Below are 27,556 nucleotides of genomic sequence, written 5' to 3'. Positions count from 1 at the left end.
TGGAACCTGGAACCAATGTGGAACCGATAAAGAGGCAGGTTCTCGACTGGTTAACCAGCTTGCAATGGCATGTATCTCACCAAGTACTGTTGTTATATGCCCCAGTGATACAGATGTGTTGGTCATTTTCTAAGAAACATTTTGCTGAATGTTAAATGATGAAGTAAATGTTTGGATGGGGAGGCAGGGAACTGCAGGCAAAGAACAATTTGAACAGGGCTGCAGAAGTTCAGGGATGTAAACAAACCCAAATATGGACCTCCAATGAATGAGATTAAAGGAACAGATGAAAGCACTATGCCACCATGCAAGTCTGTCACCCAACAGAAAATGCTGTGGGCAAGTTTTATTTGTGGAACCTAGAGCCAAGCTACACAAAGAAAGCCACTGTTGTCCAAGTCACAGGACCATGGATGGAGTACTGAAAATGACTAGTGCACATTGAAGTGGTTTGATGGGGATCAAGTGCCCCCATCTCGTGAAAACTTCATGAATGTACATCATGAGACCTCAGTGCCATCCTGTGACATTGATGAAACAGAGAAACACATCCACAGAGATTGTAGAAATGATATAGAGTATTATGAGGAGGAAGACGAATACAAGTGGACCCCATTACCTGCAGGGGTTATGTTCCTGCTGATTTCCACAGGTAATGAAACCGCGGATAACGGGGCATTAAGTCGATGGCAATTGTGGGGAGTTAGGCTCCTCCAGAGTAAAAAATACTTGGAAAAGGTTTACGGCAGAAATCAGGGAAAGGAAGTGCCATACTGCTCTGCAGGTCCCCAGCTGTCCAGCAATGCCCCCAAAACGCCAAATTTTACATGTACATTCTTCCCCAATAGATACTGTTTGTTTCATCCATGTACTTTATGTTGCAAGTAATGGCCCAAGAAGGCGTTTGGGGGGCCTTGCATCCCCTAAACGCCCCAGCAGCCATTCATAAAACTGGCACTTCTGGAAATGCCAGAACTCATTTAAGAACTCTAGATGGTCACATCTTTTGTACCTTATCACACATGTTTTTTTACATGGACTCTTGGACTATATGTTTTCGTTAAAAGACCAGCCTTAAGCTCAAATGTCCTAATTCACACAAGTCATGCCTAGTCTCTTACCTAGAAGGTAAGAAGCAACTTTAAAAAATCTATTGTTGGCATTTGAATGGAAGTCTCCTGAGCATATCATATAAAATAACCTATGATACTCAGCTAGTTGTGTTGGTTACCACTCCCGCTCCCTTGTCAACACACATTTTTTTTACCTTAGAGAAAATGAATCAGGTCCTCCAGAAGCAGTAATGCAATAAAAATATCCACAGTTTTCAAAGATCTATGGGCTCAGTAACTAATTTGTGAAAGACCCTCTTGACCATTCTAACCTACAGCCATTTTAACAATCCTCACCAATGCTTTTCTCATTGCAAACTATTACTCTGTGTAATGCAACACGACCTACATAATGAAAAGGTAACGCTGACCGATACTTATCAGCCATATCTTCCAAGAGAAAACAGATGCATGATAAGCCAGGCTAAGCAGGTGTTCATCTAGACAAGAACCAAATATGAACTGCTCTATTATGAAGTTATTAATCCCACTAACCGTCAAGCAGCCTGCTAGAAGCACGTTCTACAGCAATATATCAGATATTACCAGCTTGCAACTACTGGTATTAGCTGGAATAAGCAGGCCATGGTAAGCATTCTTAAAACAGAATGCTTTAAGAAACTGAAGCATTTAGTTTCTCTAGGAGAAATCAATTAATTGTTTTTATACTAGATTTTTAAAAAGGTTAAATTGAATTTTTTCAAAAACATTGTGTTAAAAAGTTTACAATTTCCCTATCTACTTGATTTTTTATGTATTTATGTCTATAGACATATTAGTAACATTTAAAATAATTCATCCTTGCTAGACATCCTTGCTGGTCCAACTTGCTAGACAATTTTCAGTTTAATGTGAATTTTTAAAAGAAAATTGAAGAGGCTTATCTTCCCACTAACAGTTTTGCGACTGTGACTTTGAAACCCATTTGCTATTTTTAAACACACACCACAGTCTACTTTATATATATATTTTCTTTTTTTATACACTATGTCAATATTGTTAAAAATTATTCTACCTTCAAAAAGTCACTCGGCTGACTCTGTCCAGCCAAAAAGTTACCATTTAAAAAATAAAGTTAAAAGGAAACAGCCAATGACATTTATAAGTTTATAGTAGTTTTAACATAATTTATCCTGCATATAGCTCTACCTCTGGAAGGGTCAGACAAGCCAAACTACACATATACTTGAAAACACACACACATATATATGGAAAGTGAAACTCATTTAGTCAGGGATAGCAAAATAATTTTGATTAAAGGAACTTTTGAAACTTTTATGAACAAAATAAAATGAAGACAAGCAGAAGACATCTCTTCACTTATCTTTTATAATACACTTTATGTCTTTCATGCTTGGCTTCATTACACCAGGGAAGGTGGACCTCAGTATATGAGGAGGTTCCGTACTCTACAATTACTGCAGATAGTGAAACCATGAATACAGAGTCAGTAAAGCCTATGGGATTGCAGGGGTTAGGTTCCTGGAGGCCCAAAAATCTCCCCCAAAATGGGGGGAAATGGGCAAAAACCTCAAAGTGTTCTACTGTGCTCCATGGGTTTCCAGCAATCCCCCCACATCTGAATTTTGCCATTGTTGTGCAATTTTTCACAGAAAAGAGGGGGGTTTTTTAACTCAAGAAGCCACAAAATGGTTCCCACACTCAAAATGGGAGCCAGAAATCCAAAGTCGTTTCTGGCCACTCCCCAACCCATGGATACGTGGATTTAACCCTTCCCCCACTACCCCCCCCCCCCCAATATGCCAAGGTCGGGTGTCAGTTTCCCAACCACAGATATGCAAAACTGCGGGTGCTGGATCTGCAGCTAACAAGGTAGAACTGTATTCTTATTCTATGTCTGGGATACTGAGGTTCAAGGACAGGGACTTGATTAAAATCACTAAGTCAGTTCATGGTTCTATCTTGGCCTTGATATAGAATGGGAACTTTTTGGAACTAATTAGAAAAAGACTAGGATCTAAAGGGCCTCACAGTGTTTTACATGTACTCCAGTGCTCTTTCCAACTTCGTGAGTCCCAAATCGTTGCTTCTAAAGGTGGAGGCTCTTTCACTTAGGGCAGAGTGGGTGGTCTCCACCCGAAATATCAGCTACTGCCATTTTAAATCAGCCACTGCTTCCCTCTGCCCTTCCCTGCCTGCAGCTTGCCTGCCTAGCAACATTTACATAGAGTGCAGCTGGTAGCAGGCTCTTATTCAAAATGCTTAATCGTGCTTCCTCCTTAATTAAATATTAAGGGCTCAGAAGCCAATTGAAAGGCTTGGTTTTATTTTCAAAAGGTGGACAGAGCTTGAAACACCCTGATAACCAATCAGAAGGGATCATGTTGATTGCCTGCTCTGACAGCCAATCAGAGTGGCCAGAGGGGAGAAGTCTTTTCTGTTTCAGAGGCAAGGCAAACAGAGAAGAGGGAATCACCATTTTGGTTGAGCAATGATAGCAGCCTGGAGCAACTGCTCACAGTTTACAACCAGGGGCCCTGCTTCAGTGGTGGAGGTTGCTGCTGAGAAACCCCACTGTTTCCTCTCAAGTCTTGATAAAGGAGCAGGTGGATGCCTTGCAGTTTAAAGCAAAGCACAGAGCAGGAACAGGAGGTGGGAGTGAGCGAGTTGTCTTCTTGGCAGTGGCTTTTCATGTGTGATTCTTGGTTGCTCTCTATCATCTCTACCATCCTGTTCTCTCACTTTTCATGGGTGTATGTGCTGGGAGATGGAAGGGTGTGTGTGTCTGTGTGGGATGAATGAGTATGAGTGTGCTCAGAGGAGGAATTTGTAAAGCAGTTTATCTGTTCTGCTGAATTTATTCCTTTTTTCTGTGAATTTAGTGTTTATTCAGTCCCACTGAATTCAATTGGACACTCCAAGGTAAGTATGCATAGGATTGCAGCCTAACTTTAATTGATTTCATGCCTACTTTTTGTAGGTTATAGCATCAGTAAGGTTATTTGCCTGAGGTACCAAACTGAGATGGGAATAAGAACTTAGGCTGCCTCAGATAATTTTTAGTTTGGCTAGTCACAGACAAACCTGGTGAAAGGAAGTGAAGAGACTTTAGGAACATAGGAAGCTGCCTGCTACTGAGTCAAACCGTTGGTACATCTAGCTTAGTATTGTCTACACAGACTGGCAGCGGCTTCTCCAAGGTTGTAGGCAGGAATCTCTCTCAGCCCTATCCTGGAGATGTCAGGGAGGGAACTTGGAACCTTCTGCATGCAAGCATGCAGATGCTCTTCCCAGAGTTGCCCCATCCCCCATCTTATGATGTTCACACATGTAGTCTCCCATTTAAATGCACACCAAGGCAGATCCTGCTTAGCAAAGGGGGCAATTTGTGCTTGCTACCACAAAGTGACTAAACCACTGGTGATAGGGTTGGTTTTTTTTGAAAAACCAAGGTCGTGCCTTGATCCTATTTATTTGGGGGTAAAAGTGACAGATTGAAAGACCCTTAATCACTGGAGTTACATCACTGCTGCATTTGAAAAGCAAATTTATTCTCAGTAATTTGTGTATTTATGTGTTCCTCATCTTTGTGCAAAAATGCGGGAAAGGGAAAGAAATTTCTTCCTGAGATTTGCTGATGAGCTATTGCAATCTCTTAACCTAAGTGGTGGCTGGTTTTATATTGATGGTATCATTTCTCCTATGCTCCTCACTGTAACTATGACAATATTAAATGTATCACTGGAATGTATTTATTCCTTAAATCACAGAGATGCTATAAACCTAGGGTCTGCAGGCTTTTACGCTTATCGGGTGCTCAGTTTCCAGATCTCTGCATTTCTGTAGATTTTACTGCAGATATCAGTACAGGGCACTACCTGTTCTGAAAGGAAGCTCCATCTTGGATTAAATGTCACTTCTCTATCTGCACTTTACAGCAGCAACTGATGTGAGTTAAAATGAAGAATTTGTTTTTTTCAGGAGGAAGAGAAAAAAAATTGTTAGCTTTTCAGTTGCTACAAGTTGAGTATCCCTTATCCGGACATCCAGAATCCGGAATGCTCCAAAATCTGGACACCAACAATGCTGTAACAAAAACAAAAAACAAAACCACCTGCTGCTGCAACTTCTCACTGAGCAGAGTCCCCCCGGAGGTGTGCTTATGCGGTTTCCTTTTCTCTGGACCCGCCTGGTCCTTTAAATGCTTTGTCTTCTTCGCCGCTTTTTTGGGCGGCAGAGCAGCTGTGGCGGGGGCCACCACGGGAGCTGAAGCTACCACTGCTTCGGACACCTTAGGGAGAGTCACGGCCAGTCCCAGGAAGTAAGGGATCTGTCGTGACCTGAGCCTCTCAAGGCGTCTCCCAATTGAGAAATCTCCATGTATTTTAAAAGGCACAAATCACGAAAAGGTAAGGCAAACTGAAAAAACTAACCAAAAGCCAACTAACCCTAAACGAATGAGGAAATATTCCAAAATCCAGAAAAGTCCAAAATCTGGAACACTACGGGTTCCAAGAAGTCCGGAAAATGGATACTCGGCCTGTAATACATCTACCCATAGCTGGCTCCACTTCCAGCTCTGCCCATCAACTGCCTAGCCCCACCCCCCCAGGCCCTCCGCCAGTCCCAGGAGCCACCAGCCACCACTGGAGATCAGAAGATCTGGAGCATTAGTAGGTGCAATGTGAGGAGTTATAATCAGAAAGGAAAAAACCAGCAAATCCAATGCATGTGAGCAGAAACACAGTGGGCTCTTTGGATCTTGGCAAGAGCACTTTACAATAAATAAATTGCTACTTAGACTGACTAAATACATTGTATTATACAGATTTCACTATGCTCTATATTTTCAGTCCTGAAAACGGACAATTTTATCCTCCAAGTCTAAAGCCCTCTCTCACTCACTCACTCACTCCCTCTCTCTCGCCCCCTCCCATCTCCCCCCTTTACCTTCCTCTCCCCAAACCTCCAACATTATTGCTTATGCTGAGGAAGAGAACCACTCCTTTTAAAACCTTCATTCAAGCATTCCACACGCTGTTTCTTGGGGGTCATTTTTGGTTCTTGGGGGAAAATCTGGCCTTCTACCAAAAACTAACATTTTGGGGCATGCCTCGTGAGCTCTCCCAACACTCCCAAATGCCCCTCACCCACCCTTAAGGGGAACTTACAGAGGGTCTGTGTCTATCTACACAACAGTCAGTAATATTAATAGATCCATCAGAACTCTACACCGCATTACATTATTCATAATTATTATTTCAAATAATTCAGTACTAGTCCCTCTCCTTCATATTTATTACATGTTTACATTTGAAAAGAGGAAACCTATACTCAGTCAGTCCATTGGTCCTTCTACCGCCATCTTGTCTACACTGATTGGCAATGGCTCTCCGATGTTTTAGGCAGCAGTCTCTCCCAACCCTATGTTGGGATACCTTCAGGGAACCTGGGACATTCTGCATGCAGAGCAGAATCTCCATCTCTGAGCTATGGCCCCGTTCCCTCTCTTCTTTTAAGGAGCTCAAGACAGCATTTATGGTACCCTTTCCCCATTTTTCCTCACAACAACCCTGTAAGGTAGCTTACACAAAGATGCAATGGCTGACCCAGTGAGTTTTACAGCTGAGTGGTGATTTGAACCTGACTCCTCCAAGCCCTAGTCTGTTAGATTACTGAATCCTGATCCAATTCCACATCATGAAATTCTAAGAAGTGCCTGCATCTCTGTGGGTTCTATTTAATTTGCATTGATGGCAACAGAAAACGTTGACATTCTATTAAATAAACCTTAGATGTCACCTAAGATGTTTGCCATCCTGAATCACATGGGTAACTGCCAACTTTAAATGGCCTCACAATCAGAGTGAAGGTAGTGGCTTGTAGCTAATGGCAGGTACTTAAGGTCCCTGCAATCAACACCAAGCTTTCTGCACAACTACACCCCAAATGAAAAGAAATGGGGGGGGGATACTAATGAAAATGAACACCATAGTTACTTAATATAAGGGCAACTTAATCTTAGTCCCATGATGCAAAAACTTTATAACTTTCTGTAGCAGTTCAGTCACAGTTGAGATCCGCATAGCTCCCTTTCTCCCAGCCCAGAGGAAACTGAAGACTGCCCTTTTATCCAGGGTTTGGGCCCTGGTTCTCTTTTTTAGGATGCAACTGTGTTTCATTTTCAGGTTGTTTTTATTGAAATTTTATGATTATTTTTATCTTGTTAACTGACCTGGGGTCTTAGGATGAAGGCAGTATAAAAATATATATACATAATAAATAGCAACAACTTAGACATAAAATGTCAAAGCTTGACATATAAAAGGTTTATAACTTTGAAATAAAGCTGTTCCTCAAAAGAGCATAATTACATAAAATTCAGACACATAAGAGAGAGAAAGCCACAGTGGAGAAAATTCTTGTGGTGTCTAATAGGTTGGAAAAAATGCTCAAGGATCATTAATGTTTACACCATGTTATTTCTGTAACGCTGCCAAGGTCAATTAGACCTTGGGCTATCTACCATCTAAATTATACTTTTAAGCAAGCTTTCTATGTTTGCTTTCAAAAATTCAACTAAAATACTCCAGTTCCTTTCCAGTGGCCCCTTGTAAAACTTAATGAGAGTCTGAAGCAGTTTGTAGAGCTTATATGAGATAGTTAAATATTAAGTATGAACTGAAACCAATCACTCTTTACTGGTATTAATTTGTCTGGATGAGTGAAGATTAGAATGACAAATTCTTCAACTGTCAAATCAGTCTGATTGGGAAACATAATTTCACACGATTCTTCCAAGTGAGCCTAAACAGGAGAGGAGATGCCCAGGCCAAGGAGTATGTGCCATGAAGAGACTACTAAAGAGGCCTGAGAGAATTTTGCTGTTTTATTGTTCTGTCTTTTGAATCTTTTATTTTAATATTTTAAATTACAAATAACGTTGAATGCATTGGCAAAAGGCAGCATTTAGCATTGAAATAAGTCAAGGGTTCCCAACTTTTGATCAACTGGATGTTCTTGGACTACAACTCCCATCAGCCATTGTGGCCAGGGATAATGTGAGTCACAGTCCAACATCAACTTGGGGACCCAGGATTAGGAACCCCTGAAGTGAATGAATGAATGAATCAAGTGAACAACTGACAGATCACCAGCCTAGTATCACATAAAGCACCTGGCTGTGAGCACTGAAATCCTAGTTAAGCTAAAAGGATCAAGTAAAAAACAGAAAAGTGCATTTAACAAATTTTAAAGGAATATTCCATCTTTTTGAAGTTAAAAAAAAAGATTGCAAACATCATTTTTAAGAATGATAAAAATGAAATGTAAGCAAGTCAAAGAAAATTATATTGGAATCCAATCTGGCAATTGCCTTTGGAATGAAAGGGAATATTATCCCTCTAAAAGCATCAAGCGGCATCAGGAAGCTCAGTTCAGAAGTTTGCCTATACTTGTAAGCTTACAAAATGCTGTGGTCCAACTGCTTGATTTAACCTTGGCCAAGCAGGAGAAGAGGGTGCTGATGTACTGGTGGTTGTGCCCTATGGCCGAAGATAGATTTTTTCTTGTCTCCATTCCCAGGACACTATAAAAATCTGGACTGTTTTGTGACCGTACACACACACACACACACACACACACTCTACAACTCCCAACATCCTCAGCCAAAGCCCACTGCAGCTAGGGATTATGGGAGCTGTAGTCAACAACATCTGGGATTCCATCTTACAGGTAACATTGGTCTGGATGCCAGCCAAATTGTTCCATAGCTACGATTTGTAACTACACTTTTCTATTCTTCATGGAAACTACAACTTGAAAGCTCAATTACATTATTCAAATATCTAGGTTCAATTATATTATCAAAGTATGGGAAAGTAAATATACTCTATACATTTCATCATCATTTAAAGTCCAGCTGAAACTCTCTCACCCAGTCATCAGCCCCCCACTCATGTGTGTCCATAATACTTTTTATATGAATTGTGTAGCTCTGCAACATATGCGGGGGTTGGGGCATGTCTAATGTGGCTGAGAAGTTTGATTTTTGTACTACTGTCACATTCTTCTTCAGCCCACTAGTACTTTCCGTAATTTAGAAATTAAATGCCCCATATTAAAATATTAAAGATACATTTATAATATAACATCTTAAAGACAGTAGCACTAGACACTAGCCCAACATCTCAGTCCACAAAATGCCTAAACAAACAAAATGATTTAACTTGCTTTAAAAAGGCTGATGCAGATGTAGCCAATCAAGTCTTCTTGGGGAGGGCATTCCACAACACAAGGGCCACAACAGAAAAGGCCCTGCTTCTAGTAGAGAATAATTCAGCATCCATAAATGATTGAGCTTGGAGCAGGGCTTCATTATATGATCTGGACGAACAAGAGGCCTTCAAAGAACTTAACAGGCTTAATTTAATTGTAGGATTTAAATATTATGAAAACAACAGTTCTTTAAGTTTTCAGCCTGAATAATTAAATTTGAAATATTAAGTTGGCAATGAGCTATGGCATTTCTAAAGAGACTTCACTGAGCTGCCATAATTTCTGTCAGCATATGTAGTACTGAATGACTAATAAAATACCTGAATTGAAACTATTCCAGTCTAGCAGTTTGTATGATCTTGTGTTACCCATAATTCCGACAAAGGCTGAGTTCAAAACAGCAAATTAGTAGATCAGTTATAGCAGCAGAATAGTGGAAAAGGAAAAGACACAAACACACAAACTACCAACAAGAATACAACTGATAACACCACTCCACAGGAACTGGAAAGACAGATAGCAAAGTTAATAAGAGACTGAGACAGAAATGGGAGGAAGGAAGGAGCATGCTGTATTAATCTAGTACTATTTATTGAATTTTTTAAAAAGCAATTATAAATATCATGCTTCAGAAATTCTTTTCTAAGTTTCCCTGCTTGTTCACCTGGCAGTTCATACATTTCTCCCACACAGTGCAACATTTTACAGTTAAATATTATTTCGACTGAAATGCCATTTTTTTAAGAAAGAGAAGACAGGACATTAAAAAAAACAAATATTAATATTTTATCAGCACAAGCACCTCTGATCAGCTTTCCCCTTGCTTTCTTATAAAACATTCTTCATAGAAAAACGTAAATGCACAAATTGAGGAAAAAAGGTTGCTTACCTGTAAGGTGATCTTTCTGGTGATCCATGTTCACTCACAACCTGGGTTCTGTGCCTGTGCAGTAGCCCATCACAGAAGAACTCCAAGCTCTTTGAAGCACTCTTTGGCTGTGCGCAACCATCTATTTTGGTGAGAGAACACCATTCTCCTCTGTTCCAGATTGGGCTCTGCGATAAGCGAAGAGGGATGTCCATAGGTAAAAACAGGTAAGTCTGTACACTATGGAGGAACACTTTAGTACACTAAAGTACACTTTAGCAGTGGGAAAGGCTGGGTGGGTGTTGTGAGTGAACATGAATCACTAGAAAGATCACCTGTTACAAGTAATCAGCCTGTTTATCTTTGAGGTGATCCATGCTCTCCCACAACCTGGGTGATTAGCTAGCTCACCAAGATGAAGATAGGAGCCAGGATTCTATTAAGTTTACTTTCTTGAGAACGGCTCAACCAAAGTTGGCCTCCACTACTGAGATGTCCATAACATGGTGCTTTACAAACAGTAAGTCCGAGGACCACATGGCTGCCTTGCAGATGTCCTTCATACTGATGCCAGACATGTGAACTGCTGATGTGGCCATGGCCCGAGTAGAATGAGCCCTGATCTTTGAATGGGGCTGTATCCCTTGTTGGCGGTAACACATAAAAATGAGTTTGACAAGCCAGTGGGAAAGTTTTTGGCAAGAGATGGGACAACACTTGTTTTCTTTTTTGTATGAAACCAAGAGCCTCTTGGATCTACAGAAGGGTTTGGTATGTTAAGGTAGTAGAGTAGGGCTCGAGGGAATGCCTTTTCCAGTAAGGTGGAGGGGTTCTGAAAGAAGGCAGGCAATATGATATCTTGATTAAGATGGAAATCAGAGACAACTTTAGAGTGAAAGAGGGATCCATGTGAAGAACAACCTTGTCTGCGAAGGACATAGTGTATGGTAAGTGAGCTCGAAAAGCTGTCAGCTCGATGACATGGTGTGCCAAAGTTATGGCAACCAGAAAGGTGACCTTTAGAGACAAGGACTTGGAGCTGGTAGAGAAGAGCAGTTCAAAAGGAGGTTCAGTGAGAGAAGAGAGGACCAAGGAAAGGCTCCAGGGTTCAACAGGATTTCAGACTGGAGTAAAGAGGTTATTCACAGCCAAGGAAATGTTTTGAGTTCAGATGGGGGGAAACTAACTGTCCATCCCAGCCAGTGTGTCTCGCAGAGCCACCAGATGTACCTTGAGAGAGGTGTTAGAGAGACTGAAACAGTTGAGGCCCATTAGGTAGAGATGAATTTTCCAGATGGTAGCAGCAAAAGAGTCAAAGCCCTTAGCTTCAGCATGGGGACGAAAACGCCTCCACTTACACATGTAGTTTCTGCGTGTGGATTCTTTCCGCTTGTTGAGTAGAATGGAATCTAGTAATCAATGCTCCAGATGATAAGATTCAACAGACGAAGGTAGAATGGAGGACACAACCCCTTATGCTGAGACAAGAGGTTCTAACGAAGAAGGAGGCGTTTGTAGTTGCCTTGCAACAATCTGAGGAGGATCAGGAACCAGGAGGAGAGGAGAGCAGGTCTTGTGGTAGCAAGCATGACTTGTCCCCTTGGCTAAGCAGGGACCACCTTGGTTGCATATGAAAGGGAGACTAGACGTGTGAGCACTAGAAGATATTCCCCTTAGGGGATGGAGCTGCTCTGGGAAAAGCAGAAGGTTTTAAGTTCCCTCCCTGGCAGCATCTCCAAGATAGGGCTGAGAGAGATTGCTGCCTGCAACCTTGGAGAAGCCGCTGCCAGTCTGTGAAGACAATACTGAGCTAGATAGACCAATGGTCTGACTCAGTATATGGCAGCTTCCTATGTTCCATAGTTGCTGTGCCCACCATGGGAGAGAAGGATGCAGCAGGTGCAATCTTGAAGGATGTTTGCCAGGACTCAATAGAAGAGGAAATGGAGGAAAGAGATAGTAGAGATGCTCCATCCATGTTATATGAAAGACATCCCCTACTCCTGCCCTGGAGCAGAACATCTTGCACCTTTTGTTGGAACCCGTGGCAATCTACTTGAGGTGTGTTCCATTGGCGAAAGGCATTGCCCAACAGGGCTGGGTTGACCTACCACTCATCAAGTCTAAGTCCCTGCTGAGGGACTCCATGATTATTGCGGTCTTGTTGTCGAAGAGTGCCTCTGAGGCATAAGGACTGACTTTAAATTCACTAACACACCTAGATTGTCCAGAAGATTCAGTGTACACTGAACGGGAGAAACAAGAGTTTCCTGGTTCTCGGATGTGAGAAGCCAATAGTCCAAATGGGGATAAACGGAGACCCCTCACATCCGGAGATGTGCAATGATGGCACTGACGCACTTGGTGAACACACGGGGGGGCCGTGGAAAGTTCAAAGGGAAGGACCCAATATTGGTAAGCCTGTTGTCCCAGGGTGAAGCACAGGTACTTCATGTGGGCAGGACATATCCCCACATGGAAATACGGGCCCTTCAGATCCAGAGTAACAAACCATTGTCTTCCACCTAATGGCACAGTGGGGAAATGACTTGACTAGCAAGCCAGAGGTCCCGGTTCGAATCCCCGCTGGTATGTTTCCAAGACTATGGGGAAACACTTATATTAGGCAGAAGCACTATAAGAAGATCCTGAAAGGCACTGTCTCATACACCATGGGAGATGGCAATGGTAAACCCCTCCTGTATTCTACCAAAGATTACCACAGAGCTCTGTGGTCGCCAGAAGTCTACACCGACTCGATGGCACACTTTACTTACTAAGGGGAGGTGGGTGTGCAAGGACAGCATTCTGAACTTCCTGGTTCTTACATACAGGTGAAACTCGAAAAATTAGAATATTGTGCAAAAGTTCATTAATTTCAGTAATGCAAATTAAAAGGTGAAACTGATATATGAGATAGACGCATTACATGGAAAGCGAGATAAGTCAAGCCTTAATTTGTTATAATTGTGATGATCATGGCGTACAGCTCATGAGAACCCCAAATCCACAATCCCAGAAAATTAGAATATTACATGAAACCAATAAAACAAGGATTGTAAATAGAACAATATTGGACCTCTGAAAAGTATAAGCATGCATATGTATTCAGTACTTGGTTTGGGCCCCTTTTGCAGCAATTACTGCCTCAATGCGGCGTGGCATGGATGCTATCAGCCTGTGGCACTGATGAGGTGTTATGGAAGACCAGGATGCTTCAATAGCGGCCTGCAGCTCTTCTGCATTGTTTGGTCTCATGTCTCTCATCCTTCTCTTGGCAATGCCCCATAGATTCTCTATGGGGTCAGGTCAGGCGAGTTTGCTGGCCAATCAAGCACAGTAATCCCATGGTCATTGAACCAGGTTTTGGTACTTTTGGCAGTGTGGGCAGGTGCCAAGTCCTGCTGGAAAATGAAGTCAGCATCCCCATACAGCTCGTCTGCGGAAGGAAGCATGAAGTGCTCCAAAATCTCCTGATAGACGGCTGCGTTGACCCTGGACTTAATGAAGCACAGTGGACCAACACCAGCAGATGACATGGCTCCCCAAATCAACACAGACTGTGGAAACTTCACACTGGACTTCAAGCATCTTGCATTGTGTGCCTCTCCATTCTTCCTCCAGACTCTGGGTCCTTGGTTTCCAAATGAGATGCAAAAGTTGCTCTCATCAGAAAAGAGGACTTTGGACCACTGAGCAACAGACCAGTTCTTTTTTTCTTGAGCCCAGGTAAGACGCTTCTGACGTTGTTTGTTGTTCAGGAGTGGCTTGACAAGAGGAATATGACATTTGAAGCCCATGTCCAGGATCCGTCTGTGTGTGGTGGCTCTTGATGCACTAACTCCAGCCTCAGTCCACTCCCCAACACTTTTGAATGGCCTTTTCCTGACAATCCTCTCCAGGCTGCGGTCATCCCTGCTGCTTGTGCACCTTTTTCTTCCACACTTTTCCCTTCCACATAACTTTCTATTCATGTGCTTTGATACAGCACTTTGGGAACATCCAACTTCTTTTGCAATTACCTTTTGAGGCTTTCCCTCCTTATGGAGGGTGTCAATGATGGTTTTCTGCACAACTGTCAAGTCAGCAGTCTTTCCCATGATTGTGATTCCTAATGAACCAGACTGAGAGACCATTTAAAGGCTCAGGAACCCTTTGCAGGTGTTATGGATTGATTAGCTGATTGGAGTGGGACACCTGGAGCCTAGACTGTTGAACCTTTTCACAATATTCTAATTTTCTGGGATTGTGGATTTGGGGTTTTCATGAGCTGTACGCCATGATCATCACAATTATAACAAACTAAGGCTTGACTTATCTCACTTTGCATGTAATGCGTCTATCTCATATATCAGTTTCACCTTTTAATTTGCATTACTGAAATTAATGAACTTTTGCACGATATTCTAATTTTTCGAGTTTCACCTGTACTTGTTCAGATTGCAAAGGCCTCCATCCCATTCGGGCACGTGGAAATACCTCGAATAGAAGCCCATCTCCTGGTCTTCTGGGGAAACAGGCTCTATCACACCTTTCTCTAGTACAGAAAGCACTTCTTCCGCTAGGGTAGGAGCTGAGTGGGTGTATATTATTCCTGCAAAAGTGGGGTGGGGCTTTTCAATTTGATTGCATTGTGTGTCGATATTATGGACAACCCCCAGGCATCCAATGTTATAGGACACCATGCTTCTAAGAAGAGGGCAAGACGAATGGAAGTTTATGGAGGCAAAGTATGTCAAATAGACTGTTTGGACTGGTCCCAAGTCTTGTACATTGCTGCTGTTGCCGGTTGCATGGGTTGTATGGTGCTTAGGCATGTACTTAAAAGACATTTTTGTCTCCCAAAGAAGTGGTAACATTGGGAGAAAGAGGAAGGCTGAGAGGCGGTGGTAACGTTTAGCGGAGTATAGTGCGACTTTTTCCATTTCTCCATCACATCATCCGTTTGCAAAATAAAAAGGACATTACCCTCCAAAGGCAAGTTCTCTTTCTTGTCTAACATATCGCTGAGCAAATTCATAGACAGCAGGCGTGGCAGCGTCAAGGAACAGCACCAGCCAGAGAACATGACTCTGTCTCGGCAAGATGCTTAGCAGTGCTGAGATGTTGCTGTGTGATATCTGCCAACTTGTGCAAAGCACCTTGAAACTTGTGGAATTCAGCAGGAGCTTTCTTTAAAACTTTGAGATCACCCCAAACAAAGTAATGAAATTTGGCTATGCAAGTCATATAATTAGAAATCTTTAAGGCCAAACATGAGGAGGAATAGAAACGTCTCCCTATGACATCCAACTTCTGACCCTCCTTAACAAATGAGGCAGAATGAATTTTGCCCGACTTGCCACTAAGGGCAGAGTCCACCATCACCAAGTTGGGAGGGGTGTGTCTGAAAAGGAAGGGGTAACAATCCTCCTGGATATGACAGATACTTTCAAGTCTCTTAGAATTAGATGTAGACACAGCAGGTGCATCCCAACAGAACTTTGCTGACGGGCAACATTGGCAAGGCAGCAGGCTGTGCCACCAAGGTGGACACAATGAAACTGGGTCTTTGACCTCCGGCATGGGTGTTTTTAACTCTAGCCCCAAAGCTTTGGCAACTTGGACATGGTAGGACCAAGTCTCCTTCGTTAGAGAACTTCCAGAATGACTGGCTATGATCTTGTCAGATGACGGGTCAGAAGGATTCTCAGTGTGGACCGAATCTCCTTTGGAGAAAGGACAAAGTGTACTCCCCTTCAGAAAGGTCATCCCATACAGGGGACTTAGCAGGAGATGTAGGTGGGTCAACCACTTCCACATCAGGATCTGGAAACATGTGTTAGAGCAAGGGAAGCAAGATTACTGGCACCCATAGGCACAGCTGGCACCTTTGGGCGCTTAAAGCATGAAGTACAAGCCAAAGAAACAGGATCACGGTCCTTGACTAGAGACAGATGAAGAGTACCCCTTAACCTCATGGTCTCCCAGAGTCTATATTCCTGCAAGTCATAGGGCAAGGCCGGGGAAGACATATAATAGTGTTGTGGTACCTATGGAGACTACATACAAACCCTGCGTCCAAACCCTGAGGATAACTCCAATAATCCATGGGTTGAGGCACTGATGAATAGCAGGGAGCAGAATGATGAAAGCCTTCTCTCCAATGTTGAATGGGAGAACAGTGAGGATTAGCTGTAGCTGGTGAAACGGAAGGAGTCTTTGGTATCGGAACCAACTCATTATCATTGTCTCCATCAAGACCATGTGACCGGAAACCCCTAAACGTAGAACGTGCATGGGGTACTGGTAGAGGAACCCAGGAGGGATTTTAGGTTGTAGAGGAACCGACATGGGAGGAAAATTGATCCTGCGCAGGAGAACCTTGCAGAGAACACAATGATGATGAAGCTGGAGAGAAATCAATAACGATCAGCGAAGGGACTCTGCATGGGTGCCGTTATCGACATCAGTAGAGTAGTTTATGCCACCATCAATGTCAAAGAAGAAGTGATGATCGAAGGTTTTGGATAAAATGTAGTAGTGGACATCGAAGACAAGGAAGTAACTACCAAGGACTTGGGAAGGAACGGTGTAGCAACCAGTGTCGACAGACAAGAAACGACGACGGGGACTTGAGATGATATGGCGTAGAAGTCGATGCCAAACTCAATCCTAGATGCAGGGTCGAAGATGCTTGGACGATGGACAAAGTAAACATCAAAGGCAGCAAAAACCTCAATGTCAATACGGGCGTCAAAGAGAGCATGGTGGGCCTCATGGACCCCTGGGTGGATGACGGTGAAGGGGCATGAAGTGAAGCCAATGATATCAACCAAGTAGATGATTTAAGTCTTGGCAACGTCAACGAAGTAGACTGTGGATTCTTGTGGCGCTTGGGGTTCAACGATCCCGGTTTGCTTATGTTTTTTATGGCATCGATGTTGAACATCAGCGTCTACCGCCATAGGCTTTTTCAAAGCTGAATCCCCATGGTCCTTGTGAGAAGGAGCCTTGGGGTAGAAAATGAAAGGGATGTCGAAGCTAATGATGATCTAGTGCCCAAAGGGCGGCTCACTGAAGATGGCAATGCTCTTGATCCAGATGAGCGCAGACTGGCTAATATCGACAGCCCCGGATAGTCGGCATCGGCAGTCGAAATACAGTCTTGTAAAGAGCAGCCTGAAGACTAAGTTATTGGCTCTTTTTAATTTGATGAGAAAAGGCCAAACAGATTTTACAGGCCTCAATATTGTGCCCTTCACTCAAACAAATCAAACACTCATGCTTATCTGATGAGGTTGAAGTGCACCTGCAGGAGGTACATTTTTAAAAAGCTTTCTGAGTGTCAATTAGAGCAACAGGGGTGAGACAAGGGGCAAAACAGAAAAAAACCTAGACTGAATTCAAAGCCAAGGAGGCCACAGAAGGAGAGGCAAAAGATAAAACCGAAAAAGTCAAGCTGAAAATCACCAATGAAACTGAAAATCGCCAAAGGAACAAGCCAAAGGAGTTAGCAGAAGAATCGCTGAGAAAACAGCCGAAAGTCAAACGGAAAAATCTGAAAAGAAAAGGCTGAGAAATGAGGAGAGCAAATCCTTCCCGATGTAGGCAGCGTGACGGTTGAGAAGGAACAGAGGATAGTGGTGATTTCCCACCAAAATTAATGGCCGTGCACATGTGCGATACAGTGGAGCCCAAGAGCACCTCAAAGAACTTGGAATTCTTCCACAGCAGGCTACTGTGCAGGCACAGAACCCAAGTTATGAGGGAACATGGATCACCTCAAAGATCTGAAAATAATCCCGTAATCTCTCTTTCTCATGCTACACAGTGACTTTTCCCCCCATATGATGTAGGAGTCATGATTCATAAAAACATGTTGAAGGTTTAAGCTTCAAACATAAGGTTGAATAGTGCTGAACATACAATGGAGAGAAAGCAAAGATTGGGTGTGGAGGGTGGCTCCATAACTGCAACATAGGCACAAAGCTCAATCTCTGGACCAGGGCCAGAATCATGTACACAACCTGGACTGCCCTCCACACCACCCCAGCAACCTCTTGAATATGCACTGGATATGATCCACGCACCCAAAACAAAACCCTGATGCTGTGCTTGAATAGGAACTTATCCTTTTTTGATGGGACTAATGGGAAACTGATTCAACTGTTAAGTAGTATTCGGGAGCAAAGGGACATTTGGAAAGTAGGGAGTCCTCTTCCTTGTGGAGTTGGAAGGCAGAAAGTTATAGGTAACTTTACCCAATGAAGTAGGCTCCCAACAATAACTCCTGAACACCAAAAGCTTAGAAACACCAAACAAGAGTGTTTCTAACAAGCCAGTTAGAATTTGAATGTGTAAGATGGAATGTCTCTCTGTTCCGACTCAAACTGAAAATCTATCAAATAAAACAAGATCTCTCTCTCTCTAAACATGAGCAGAGGCACATTCCAAATGTGCTGATGAGCACTGATTGCTTAGGGTCTCACATAAATCTAGAAGCACTCAGTGTAGCATCCACTACAAAGGCCGATGTGCAGGATAGCTTTCTGTGGCCGACGAGAAGGCATTCATCAGATGCAATGAAGATTAAGAGTAGTTGAAAGAAAACAGCCCTAGCAAAAATAGAAGCTGCAGTCAATGCCTTAGCACAGGGGTAAGCACCCTTGGCTCTCCAGCAGTTGCTGAACTACAGCTCCCATCATCCTCAGCCACAATTTATTGTGGCTGGGGATGATGGGAGCTGTACTTCAGTAACAGGTGGAGAGGCAAGGGTGCCAACCCCTGCTTTAGTAGATGACAAGGCACCTCGAGTTCTTCCAAGTGCAGCTTCCTCCATTCTGCTATTTAATCAGAAAACTCATCATTTAATCAGGAAGTTCAATTCATTTGAACTGCTCAAGAAAACAAACTAATTACAGAGTATCCTCTTCAGAGCTAGAAGAAGATCAGAGATTACCTTAGGAAGTATATAAAATCTACTTGACAACTTTCTTGCTGTTCTTAATCTTGATGCTGACTTTCACTCAAGACTACAAAACCTACACAAAGTGAGTGATGGGATAGAACTACGAGTTTGGTTACCCTCTGAAGGTGGGAATTAAAAGTTGCTTGGGTGTCCACTAGGGCTGCACCAAGATTAAGCCAAATCATTTGCACCTTGCCACTTATCCTGTGTAGAAGCAGCTACTTCCCCTGCTCACCTCTCAACAAAGCAGTCTGTACACAGCCCTGGGAAAGGTCCTTAAAAGAGAAACAAAGCCACGGAAAGGCTCAGCAATGCCTTGAGAGAATACCACCCACCCATCACTGTCCTTGCATGCCACAGAGATCTGAAGATGAGTAGAGTCAACCGGAGCTATCCCACTACCTATGCCCACCCATCTTGACTGAGGGAGTCAGAGCTATAAGTGAAGCCTCCAGGGGGAGGTTTCCTTTCAATCCCTCACTTCTGTCCTGGGGCAGTGGGACACCATCACTGAGACACAACTATTTCCTTTCCTACCCTACTGTATTTGTTGCTGTAACACAGAGAGTGAAAAGGATTAGAATGAAAAATTCAGAAAGAAATGGGCAGCACTAAATAGAAAAACACTGCCTACACCTACTTTCTGGTTCTAGAAAGAACAGACTGGGGACTGGAAGTCCCTTTTGTTGGTTAATGCCATATCTAACTTCCTGCTCCAATGCAGTGTTCCCTCTAAGGCATGTGTACACTCACAAGTTTTCTATGTCTGCTCAATTAATTTTAGATCCCACACAGCTTGAATCAGGAAAGCCCCATTCTGAATGCACATGTGCACATTCTGCCTTGATACTGCCTTGATACTGCCACCCAGAACAAAACTCATTCCGCACACAGATGAAAAAAATTAGAGGGACCACTGTTCCAACTCCCCAAGGAAGGGCACATCTCACTTCTGGAGTGTCCTTGTGCTCATGTCCAGAGTATCTCTTAGGGAAGTCTCTGGCTTTTTTTAAAAAAATGAAATCTTACTTAGCTGAAATTCAAAATGAAAAACAGGATTAGCCATGCTTTTCATGTTAAATCTGCAACAGTCAACCTCTGAAGATTTAAGAAGAGCTAGAAAATAAAATCTTACACATTTACACTTGATAACTATGATTCTTAAGAGAAAGTTGATTTAGAATTTCAGAACTTTTGTTTAAAAAAGGAGCCTAGTGCTTCGTAATTAAATCTGGTACTATATCACTGGCAGTAAATAGTTAAATGACTCATTGAAATGTTTTCAGTGTTAAGGAGGCTACTGAAAAAAAATGTTGGTGAAAGTTCTTATTTCCAATATGTAATGAATATAGAGAACCAAGGTCACAACAAAGAAATACTAAGATTTATTGCTGTAACATACCAGGATTGTGGATGCGATCCAAGAGTTTCACTGAGCGGGCACTGACAACACCGCCTACATGGAGAAGGAAGCCTGGAGGAAAGGCCGTCAAAGTAAAAAACGGAAATTCCTGTTCCAATAAGAAAAAGAAATTGCAAGTCACCATGCTTTCTTGATGTACCGCTCACCAACCAACATGCAGGAATCCCTTAAACACAAGCAAAGCAGAACAGTAGGCAAAATGCTTCCTTAAGGCATAGACTAAACAAGCAAAATGTATGTCATCCACAGACCCAACACGCCGTGAAGTCAGCAGACATCTCAAAAGCAGTTAAAAAGACTGCTTTCCCCCTCATAATGCTGCTGCACTAACTGTGCATTCTAACATCAGCATCCTAAAACCCATCATGGGCAGATCTCACTGGACTCAATAAAATGTACGAGTGAGTGCAACAAGATAAGAAAGCAGTTTAAAGAAATTATTAATTAGGAGACTTAAAGCCTGATCCTATCCATGCTTACTTGGAAGCAAGTCTTATTCAATTCATTTACATTCCACTTTTAATCTAGGAAAATCAAGGCTGTGTCTATTACTTATTATTAGATACTTGGAATTAAGTCCCACTGCCTGACATCCTAACGAGGCCTTTATTTTCCATATTTTTAACCTGATTTAAAAAAATAGTATGTTGTGCAGTGACTTTGCAGATATTCTGCTGATAGCATCCCCAAAGGTCAAAATACTATCACTATTAAAATACTATCAGGCTTTTAACAGATGCTGTAAGTAGTTAGGGCTGTGCAAAGATTTGGCCTCAAAAGCCTCAAAGCTGAATCATTTGCACCTTGCCCTGGCCATGCATGGAAGTGGCTGCTGCTCCCACTTGCCTCTGCACAGAGCGGTGCATGAATGGGGGTCCTTAAAGCGAAGGGAAGCCGCAGAATGCCCCAGCGATGTCCTGGAAAGCACACAAGGAATGCTGGGAAATGCAGATCTTCCCAGCACCTTCCCCATTGGGCACTGATGCTGGGAAGGACTACGTTTTCTAACACCTTGTGTTCTTTCTAAGACATCACCAAGGCTTTCCACAGCTTCACTTTCCATTAAGGGCCCTCACTGGTGTTGTGCATAGAGGTTAGTGGGGAAGTGGCTGCCCTCTGCACAGGCCAGGGGTGAGGTTCAAATGATTCAGCTTCAATGTCGGATCTTTGTACAGCCTTAGTAAACTGGACTTTGAGAACCTTCTTGCTGTGTTGGCGAAATATGTAAAAAAAATTGGAATCTTGAATCTAATAATCTTTGACTTCAGTCAGGACATAACATACTGGCATCACAATCTAACACATCAGTGCGGCGTTTCTATCTGCAACATGATTGAAATGTTGCTGGGATGCCAATCTAACACTGTATCTACTGGCATTATGACTGGTGTCGTTTCCACAACAACTCTTGGAATAAGGCTACAAAAATACTTTCATTAGGCATATATATAAAATGACCGGCCAAGATAAATTAATTTGGACCTATTTTGTCAGGATAGGAAGAAGACTTAGTACAGCATTTCTTTGGTGAATAGTCTCCCAACATTCAAATCTTTTTTGGAGGAACAAGGCCAGATAGCCTCTATGAAAAGCCTGTATACTCACAATCCCTGTGATCATGGGAAGTTAGAAGAATTTTACTTCAATTATTGATTCATAACACAGTCTGCTACATGCAGTAAAAGTCTGGTTTGGGCAATGCAAGCATTATTTATGTAAGTCTATTAATAGACCTCATCATTAGCTGATATTAGGCTACTGAGTACCACAAAACTTTAGTTCCAGAGTATAAGGGGCTTCCTCTTCCCTTTACAGTCTTACATATGACTTGCATACATCTACTTGACCCAGGCACAGAGGTTAAAAGGAGGATGAAGGTTCTTATGCTATAGGAAAGCAAGGAAAAGACAGGCAATAGGCAAGGGAGGCTGGAATCCAATAATTTAATAGGTCTGAGTGCTGAACAGGAACAGCATTATTTTTTCAGAATCCAGAGAGGAGGCAGCAAGCTCATGATCCCCGAAAAGGCAAGTATGTAGAGACTGTTGTGGAAAAGAACACCACTGATCTGGCTGGGGGTGGTAAAATGGGTCATTAAGTACAAGACCCAGAGCCAGTATAAGGAGACCTGTCATTTAATGATGTTTCACATACACTTGTCACAAACAAGGCTAACTTACTCAGGAGGCAGGAACTGAATCTAGACAGCAAAAAAATCAAGTAAATGGGAATTCTACTACAGCTACTCTGCATGACTTTTTCTTGTTCAAAGAACGTGGCCCCAATGAGCTGGTTTATATTTTTAAATAATGCAGATTTACATGCAGCAATATATAACATATTTATGGGGGGGAAAGGAGATGGGTTTCCCATCTGCCAGTTCTACAGCGTCAATGAAAAAGGAATAAAATGGAAGCCATGCAACAATGGTTTATTTCATGATGTTCCTATGTTTGGTAAAGTGCAGAGTGGGGGACAAAAGTAATCATGATTACATCTTTCTATGATATATGACAAGTGATAGATGCCTCAAATTACTATAAAGCTCACATTATGGAGAAATCTACTGGTTCAGTTAAACAGCATCAAAAGTTTTCCTCAGATAAGAAAAGCAGTATGGGGCAGACAAGGTAGCCATTAACAAGCTAAGCACAATCTTTGCGGGCGGGGGGAACCTCCTAAGAAGCCTTAAACGGGCATCTAATTTTCAGCATTTATTTTACAGAGGGATATAAGATGCTAAATATCTGCTCCACATGATCTCAAAGCAAAGCTTCAAAATGCAACATACACACCCCGCGCCCACCCCCAAAAGGCGGGCAAGGATAGATCAGAAATGAGGCAAGAAAAATAAACTCCCATCAATTTTTCCCCAACTCTTTGTGACTTCTGAAGACTACACTGCCCTGATTTTTCAGGAGTTCTCAGAAAGTTTCAGTAATAAAATAATACGGCATAACCATCAGCTGAACTGCTGTCAGCTTTATTCCAGTTCGCAATACGTTTTTAGAGTATCCTGAGTGCTAAAGAAGCTGCTTGTCCCTATTATCATTTTTACTCAGAGTTGTTTCATGACAAGGTTTCTTGGCTAATGGCAAGCCTATCTTCTGTTAATTTCAATTTAAAATGCAGAACAAAAACTGCAAAATGTAGTGCATTTATTCAGGAGACATTCCCAAAGTACTTAATGACTGTTCTAATGTCTCAGTTCCACTTATTTCTTCCCATTCCTAATTCTACTACAGACACCACCAAATTAAAAATTTAGAAAAATAAATAAATAAAGTTCTGCAACCATAATGTGGTAACATGTATGACCACTAAATACATGGGAGCCAACAGATCAATTCTATGAAGCCCTGTTGAGAGCTTCCTGAGAACATCTAGAAAGAGGCTTTGGAGCAGGAATTCTCAACCTTGGGTCCCCAGATGTTGTGGGACTACAATTCCCTTCATTCCCAGCTGCAATGGCATTTGGCTACAGTAACTGAGAATGATGGGAGTTGTAGTCCAGCGACATCTGGGTACCCAAGGTCGAGAACCCCTGCTTTAGAGGCAGGAATTTTGGACTACATAGACCTTTGATCTGATTCAGAGCAACTATTATTAATGGCTGACATGTCCTGAAGCATAGCGTCCACACCACCATGGGGCTCTAAATGATTACTCTTGCACAATCATATCATACGCTGCTTCCACTACTCCCAATGAAAGCAGCGAGCAACATGCAACTGTGCAAGAATCAGCAATACCAGCACTTTCCTCTTGACCAGCAGCTTTGCTAGGCAATTTCAAGCCCTGCAACAGTGCAGGCACGTCAGCACCACCCGCATTATGCTGCAGGATATGTCAGCCTATATCTTCAGGCATGCCACTCTGCTCTTTTTACTCCTAGGGAAAAGTAACTCTGAATCAGCTCTTTTAAAAACTCCTAGTCCTAAAATATTGCTTCCTTGTAGCATAAGCCACCAGAACTGGTACAGGTTAAAGACACAAATGCATAACCAGCAGTAACCAATGCAGGGCACACAGCAGCAACGCTTGGTGTACTGAACTATGGATGCCTGATAAAGGGTTTCATTTGATAGGGGGAAACAGAAGTAGATGTAGTTAAACCATATTTCTAACACAGAAATTGTACCCACACACGTTATGTATGCTTATTATGTGTGAAGATGTGATGTTTCAAAGCTATTCTTTTTAAATATTAATTTCATTTTTTATAGTGATCATTCATGGCTTATAAGCAACATATAAATGAAACTCTTAACAACAAAAAATTAAAAATCTTTTAAAACGATTATTTTAAAAAAACAACTTTACAGCCTACCAACTGAAACAACTAATCGATAACCACAATATATCTAGTTTACTAGGACAAGAGCACAAGATATAAACTTGCTTGGTGTTAGTTTATTTACAAATTAAACATTACAAAATAAAGCTATGAATTGATATTTAAAATGAAATGAAAAGTTAAGTAAAATGTACAATCATGCGGACTATTGGTTAAGCAGAAGGATTTGGATTTGCTAAATGATCTTAGAGGAGAAATAATTTTCATTTTGTATATGAAGGATTCTAAGGAATTTGGAGGAAACGGGTTACCGAACCAAACAACCCCAAATTCCTAAAAGAAAAATTCCAAGCTAGAAAAGGTTCTCAAAATAAAACACAAAAAAGAGGGCTTAAATAAAATGTCACACAATGATTTGGAACATACCCGCCTTCTACAGAACCTATGAGGCGATCCTCCCTTAGCAATGAGTAACACAAGAAATGAAAAGAGAATCATCCACTTATACAAACTTAATGTTGCTATTCATTTTAGAATTAGTCCACATTTTAATCAAGTGTCTATATATAGCTTCAAGCATATAGTATTGGGTACAGTGCTCTAAACCCAAGGAAAAAGTAGTTTTAGTGAAAATTAACAAGTACTAATCAGTTTTCTAGCTGGGTTTCCATACAGTAAGTAGAATGAAATCATAGTTCAAGTTCACATCAAATTAAAGACAGGAGCTTAAAGTGAGGGAAAGGAGGTTGTCTCTGTGCTGCCACAGCACCCCATCTTTAGCTGGGGATTCCTACTTTTGAAGTTCTGCTTAAACAAATTCTAATGAGCTTACAGTTAAGCAAAAAGGAGTATTAAAATATACAGTATGTTTCAAACTTTGGGAAAGTAAGACACTATATCTACTATTGTATGTGTCCATGATAGAGGTCTCCATAATCTAGATCTGTTCTTATTCTGGATATGCATTTAATTCCCAGTGTGAATAAAGATTATACCCCACACAGATCAGAATCAAAGTGGGGAGATAAGCATTGCTTAGTAAAAAAGGAAACATTAAGCAGCTGATAGAGAGAAGTTTCCACAGTGATTGGCTCAGACAACCAAGTACAAAATAGGATTATCATGCTTTTCTTACCCTTTGCTCCAGAGCCGACTGAGTTTGTTGTCTTAACAGAGCTTTTAATGGCCCCCCTTCTTTTCCAGCACTCCCACTGCCCATTCCTAAAGGATATCAGTATGTAAGTAACAGCCAAATAAAGGAAGTTAAATGATATACTGAACTTCTTTAAAACACAAGGCATACATTTAATTGTTGACAAACATGGTCAGAATTACAAAAGCTTAAACTCACAAGTGTCAGAAAGAACCATTCACCTTTACACAAAAGATATGTATTTCCTAGAAGAAAAATATAGTTCTTTTTCTAGCTGCAGCAAGTCCTAAAATGTCTTTTTAGTTATCTAATCCTGTACAAAGACCTCTATGTTGACATAAAACTTTGTTCATGTACAGGTGAGGTAAAGAGGGTTTAGTGGCCTGTGGCCTGAAAACTTTAAATATGGTTGATCTTTCTCTCCCTGATAGTACTGGAAATTTTACCAGAGGTCAGCAGACAAGCTTCTGGTTCTAACTTCCGCAAGCATGTCATCAATTATAGTAACATCAATCAATGTACACATTAACTGTGGGTTACATAACTAATTAAACATCATATTAGAAGCAAGCATAATCATACTATTGCCTAAATATTACAACTGAGAGTCCAGTAAAAACTCTCTTCATCACCTATTGAATTATTTCTGTACCATCATTTTCAAAAGTTTAGTTTCAGGATAGTCAAACATTTTTGCTCCACAACAGCAGTCTAAACTTTGTAGACTACAACATATATTAATATTGGCTCCTAACATTTTGTACTATAAGAAAATTACACAAACCCAGAGCTGTTAGAAAGGCAAGCCTGTAACTATTGACATGATGGGTGGCATCCACAGCTCCACTTCCTCTAGATAGGCCTGCTCAACTTAGGCACCCCAGATGTTTTTGGACTACAACTCCCATAGTCCCTGGGGCATAGTGGCCAATGACCAGAAATTATGGGAGTTGTAGGCCAACATCAAAGTTGAGCAGCCCTGCTCTAGAACATGGCTGCACAACTTTGGGACTCCTACAGATGTTGAACTACAATTCCCATCATCCCTCATTAGCAACAACTGTGGCTGGGGGTGATGGGAGTTGTATTCCAAAACCAGCTGAAGGGCTGAAATTGTACAGCCCTGATGTAGAACAAGGAGGAATGTGAATGCCACCTATTGAGTTTCAAGTATAATTTAAGGTCTTGAGCATCAAATAATGTAGGGGCATTCCACATTAATGTTTAAAGGATTTTACTGTGTAATCCAATCCCCTCAAACCATTTAGTAACATGCTGAAACGTATTTATAGAATATACTTTGTCAAAGAGACCATTTCAATGCTACCTAGTCTTCCTTACGTCTCGCCTAAAAATATTACGGTTCCAATAAATCAGTGTGTTCTGTTTCTTAGGATGCACTCCATCAGAAACTGTTCTATGCAAGACTCACTAAATAAGTGAAGCATGCACATCAGCATAAGACCTTCACAAGACATAACATCACAGACACAATAAATGTATCAAGTAAATATG

At 41.7% G+C, this 27,556-nt stretch overlaps 1 protein-coding gene across 28 annotated transcripts in view; it reads right to left on the bottom strand.

Annotated features, from left to right (window-relative positions):
- C2CD5 (C2 calcium dependent domain containing 5) overlaps positions 1-27,556 on the bottom strand; it is a 153,134-nt gene that overhangs the window by 65,904 nt on the left and 59,674 nt on the right. For 11 of the 28 annotated variants that reach the window (XM_053251508.1, XM_053251513.1, XM_053251523.1 and 8 more), the window contains 2 exons: positions 26,024-26,109; positions 20,571-20,679 (listed from right to left, as the gene is read on the bottom strand). The exons of 1 other annotated variant lie outside the window; for it this stretch is intronic. In XM_053251508.1, the coding sequence (XP_053107483.1) occupies positions 20,571-20,679; positions 26,024-26,109 (195 nt within the window). Of the gene's footprint in view, positions 1-9,670; positions 9,737-20,570; positions 20,680-25,314; positions 25,348-26,023; positions 26,110-27,556 lie in introns of all 28 variants that reach the window. 16 more of the 28 variants (XR_008307618.1, XM_053251505.1, XM_053251503.1 and 13 more) reach the window with 3 other exon arrangements.

Source organism: Hemicordylus capensis, chromosome 5 (genome assembly GCF_027244095.1).
Source record: "Hemicordylus capensis ecotype Gifberg chromosome 5, rHemCap1.1.pri, whole genome shotgun sequence".
Lineage (NCBI taxonomy): Eukaryota > Metazoa > Chordata > Lepidosauria > Squamata > Cordylidae > Hemicordylus > Hemicordylus capensis.
The sequence above is the reverse complement of the archived record's forward strand: the minus strand, read 5'-3'. Positions and strand labels throughout refer to the sequence as shown.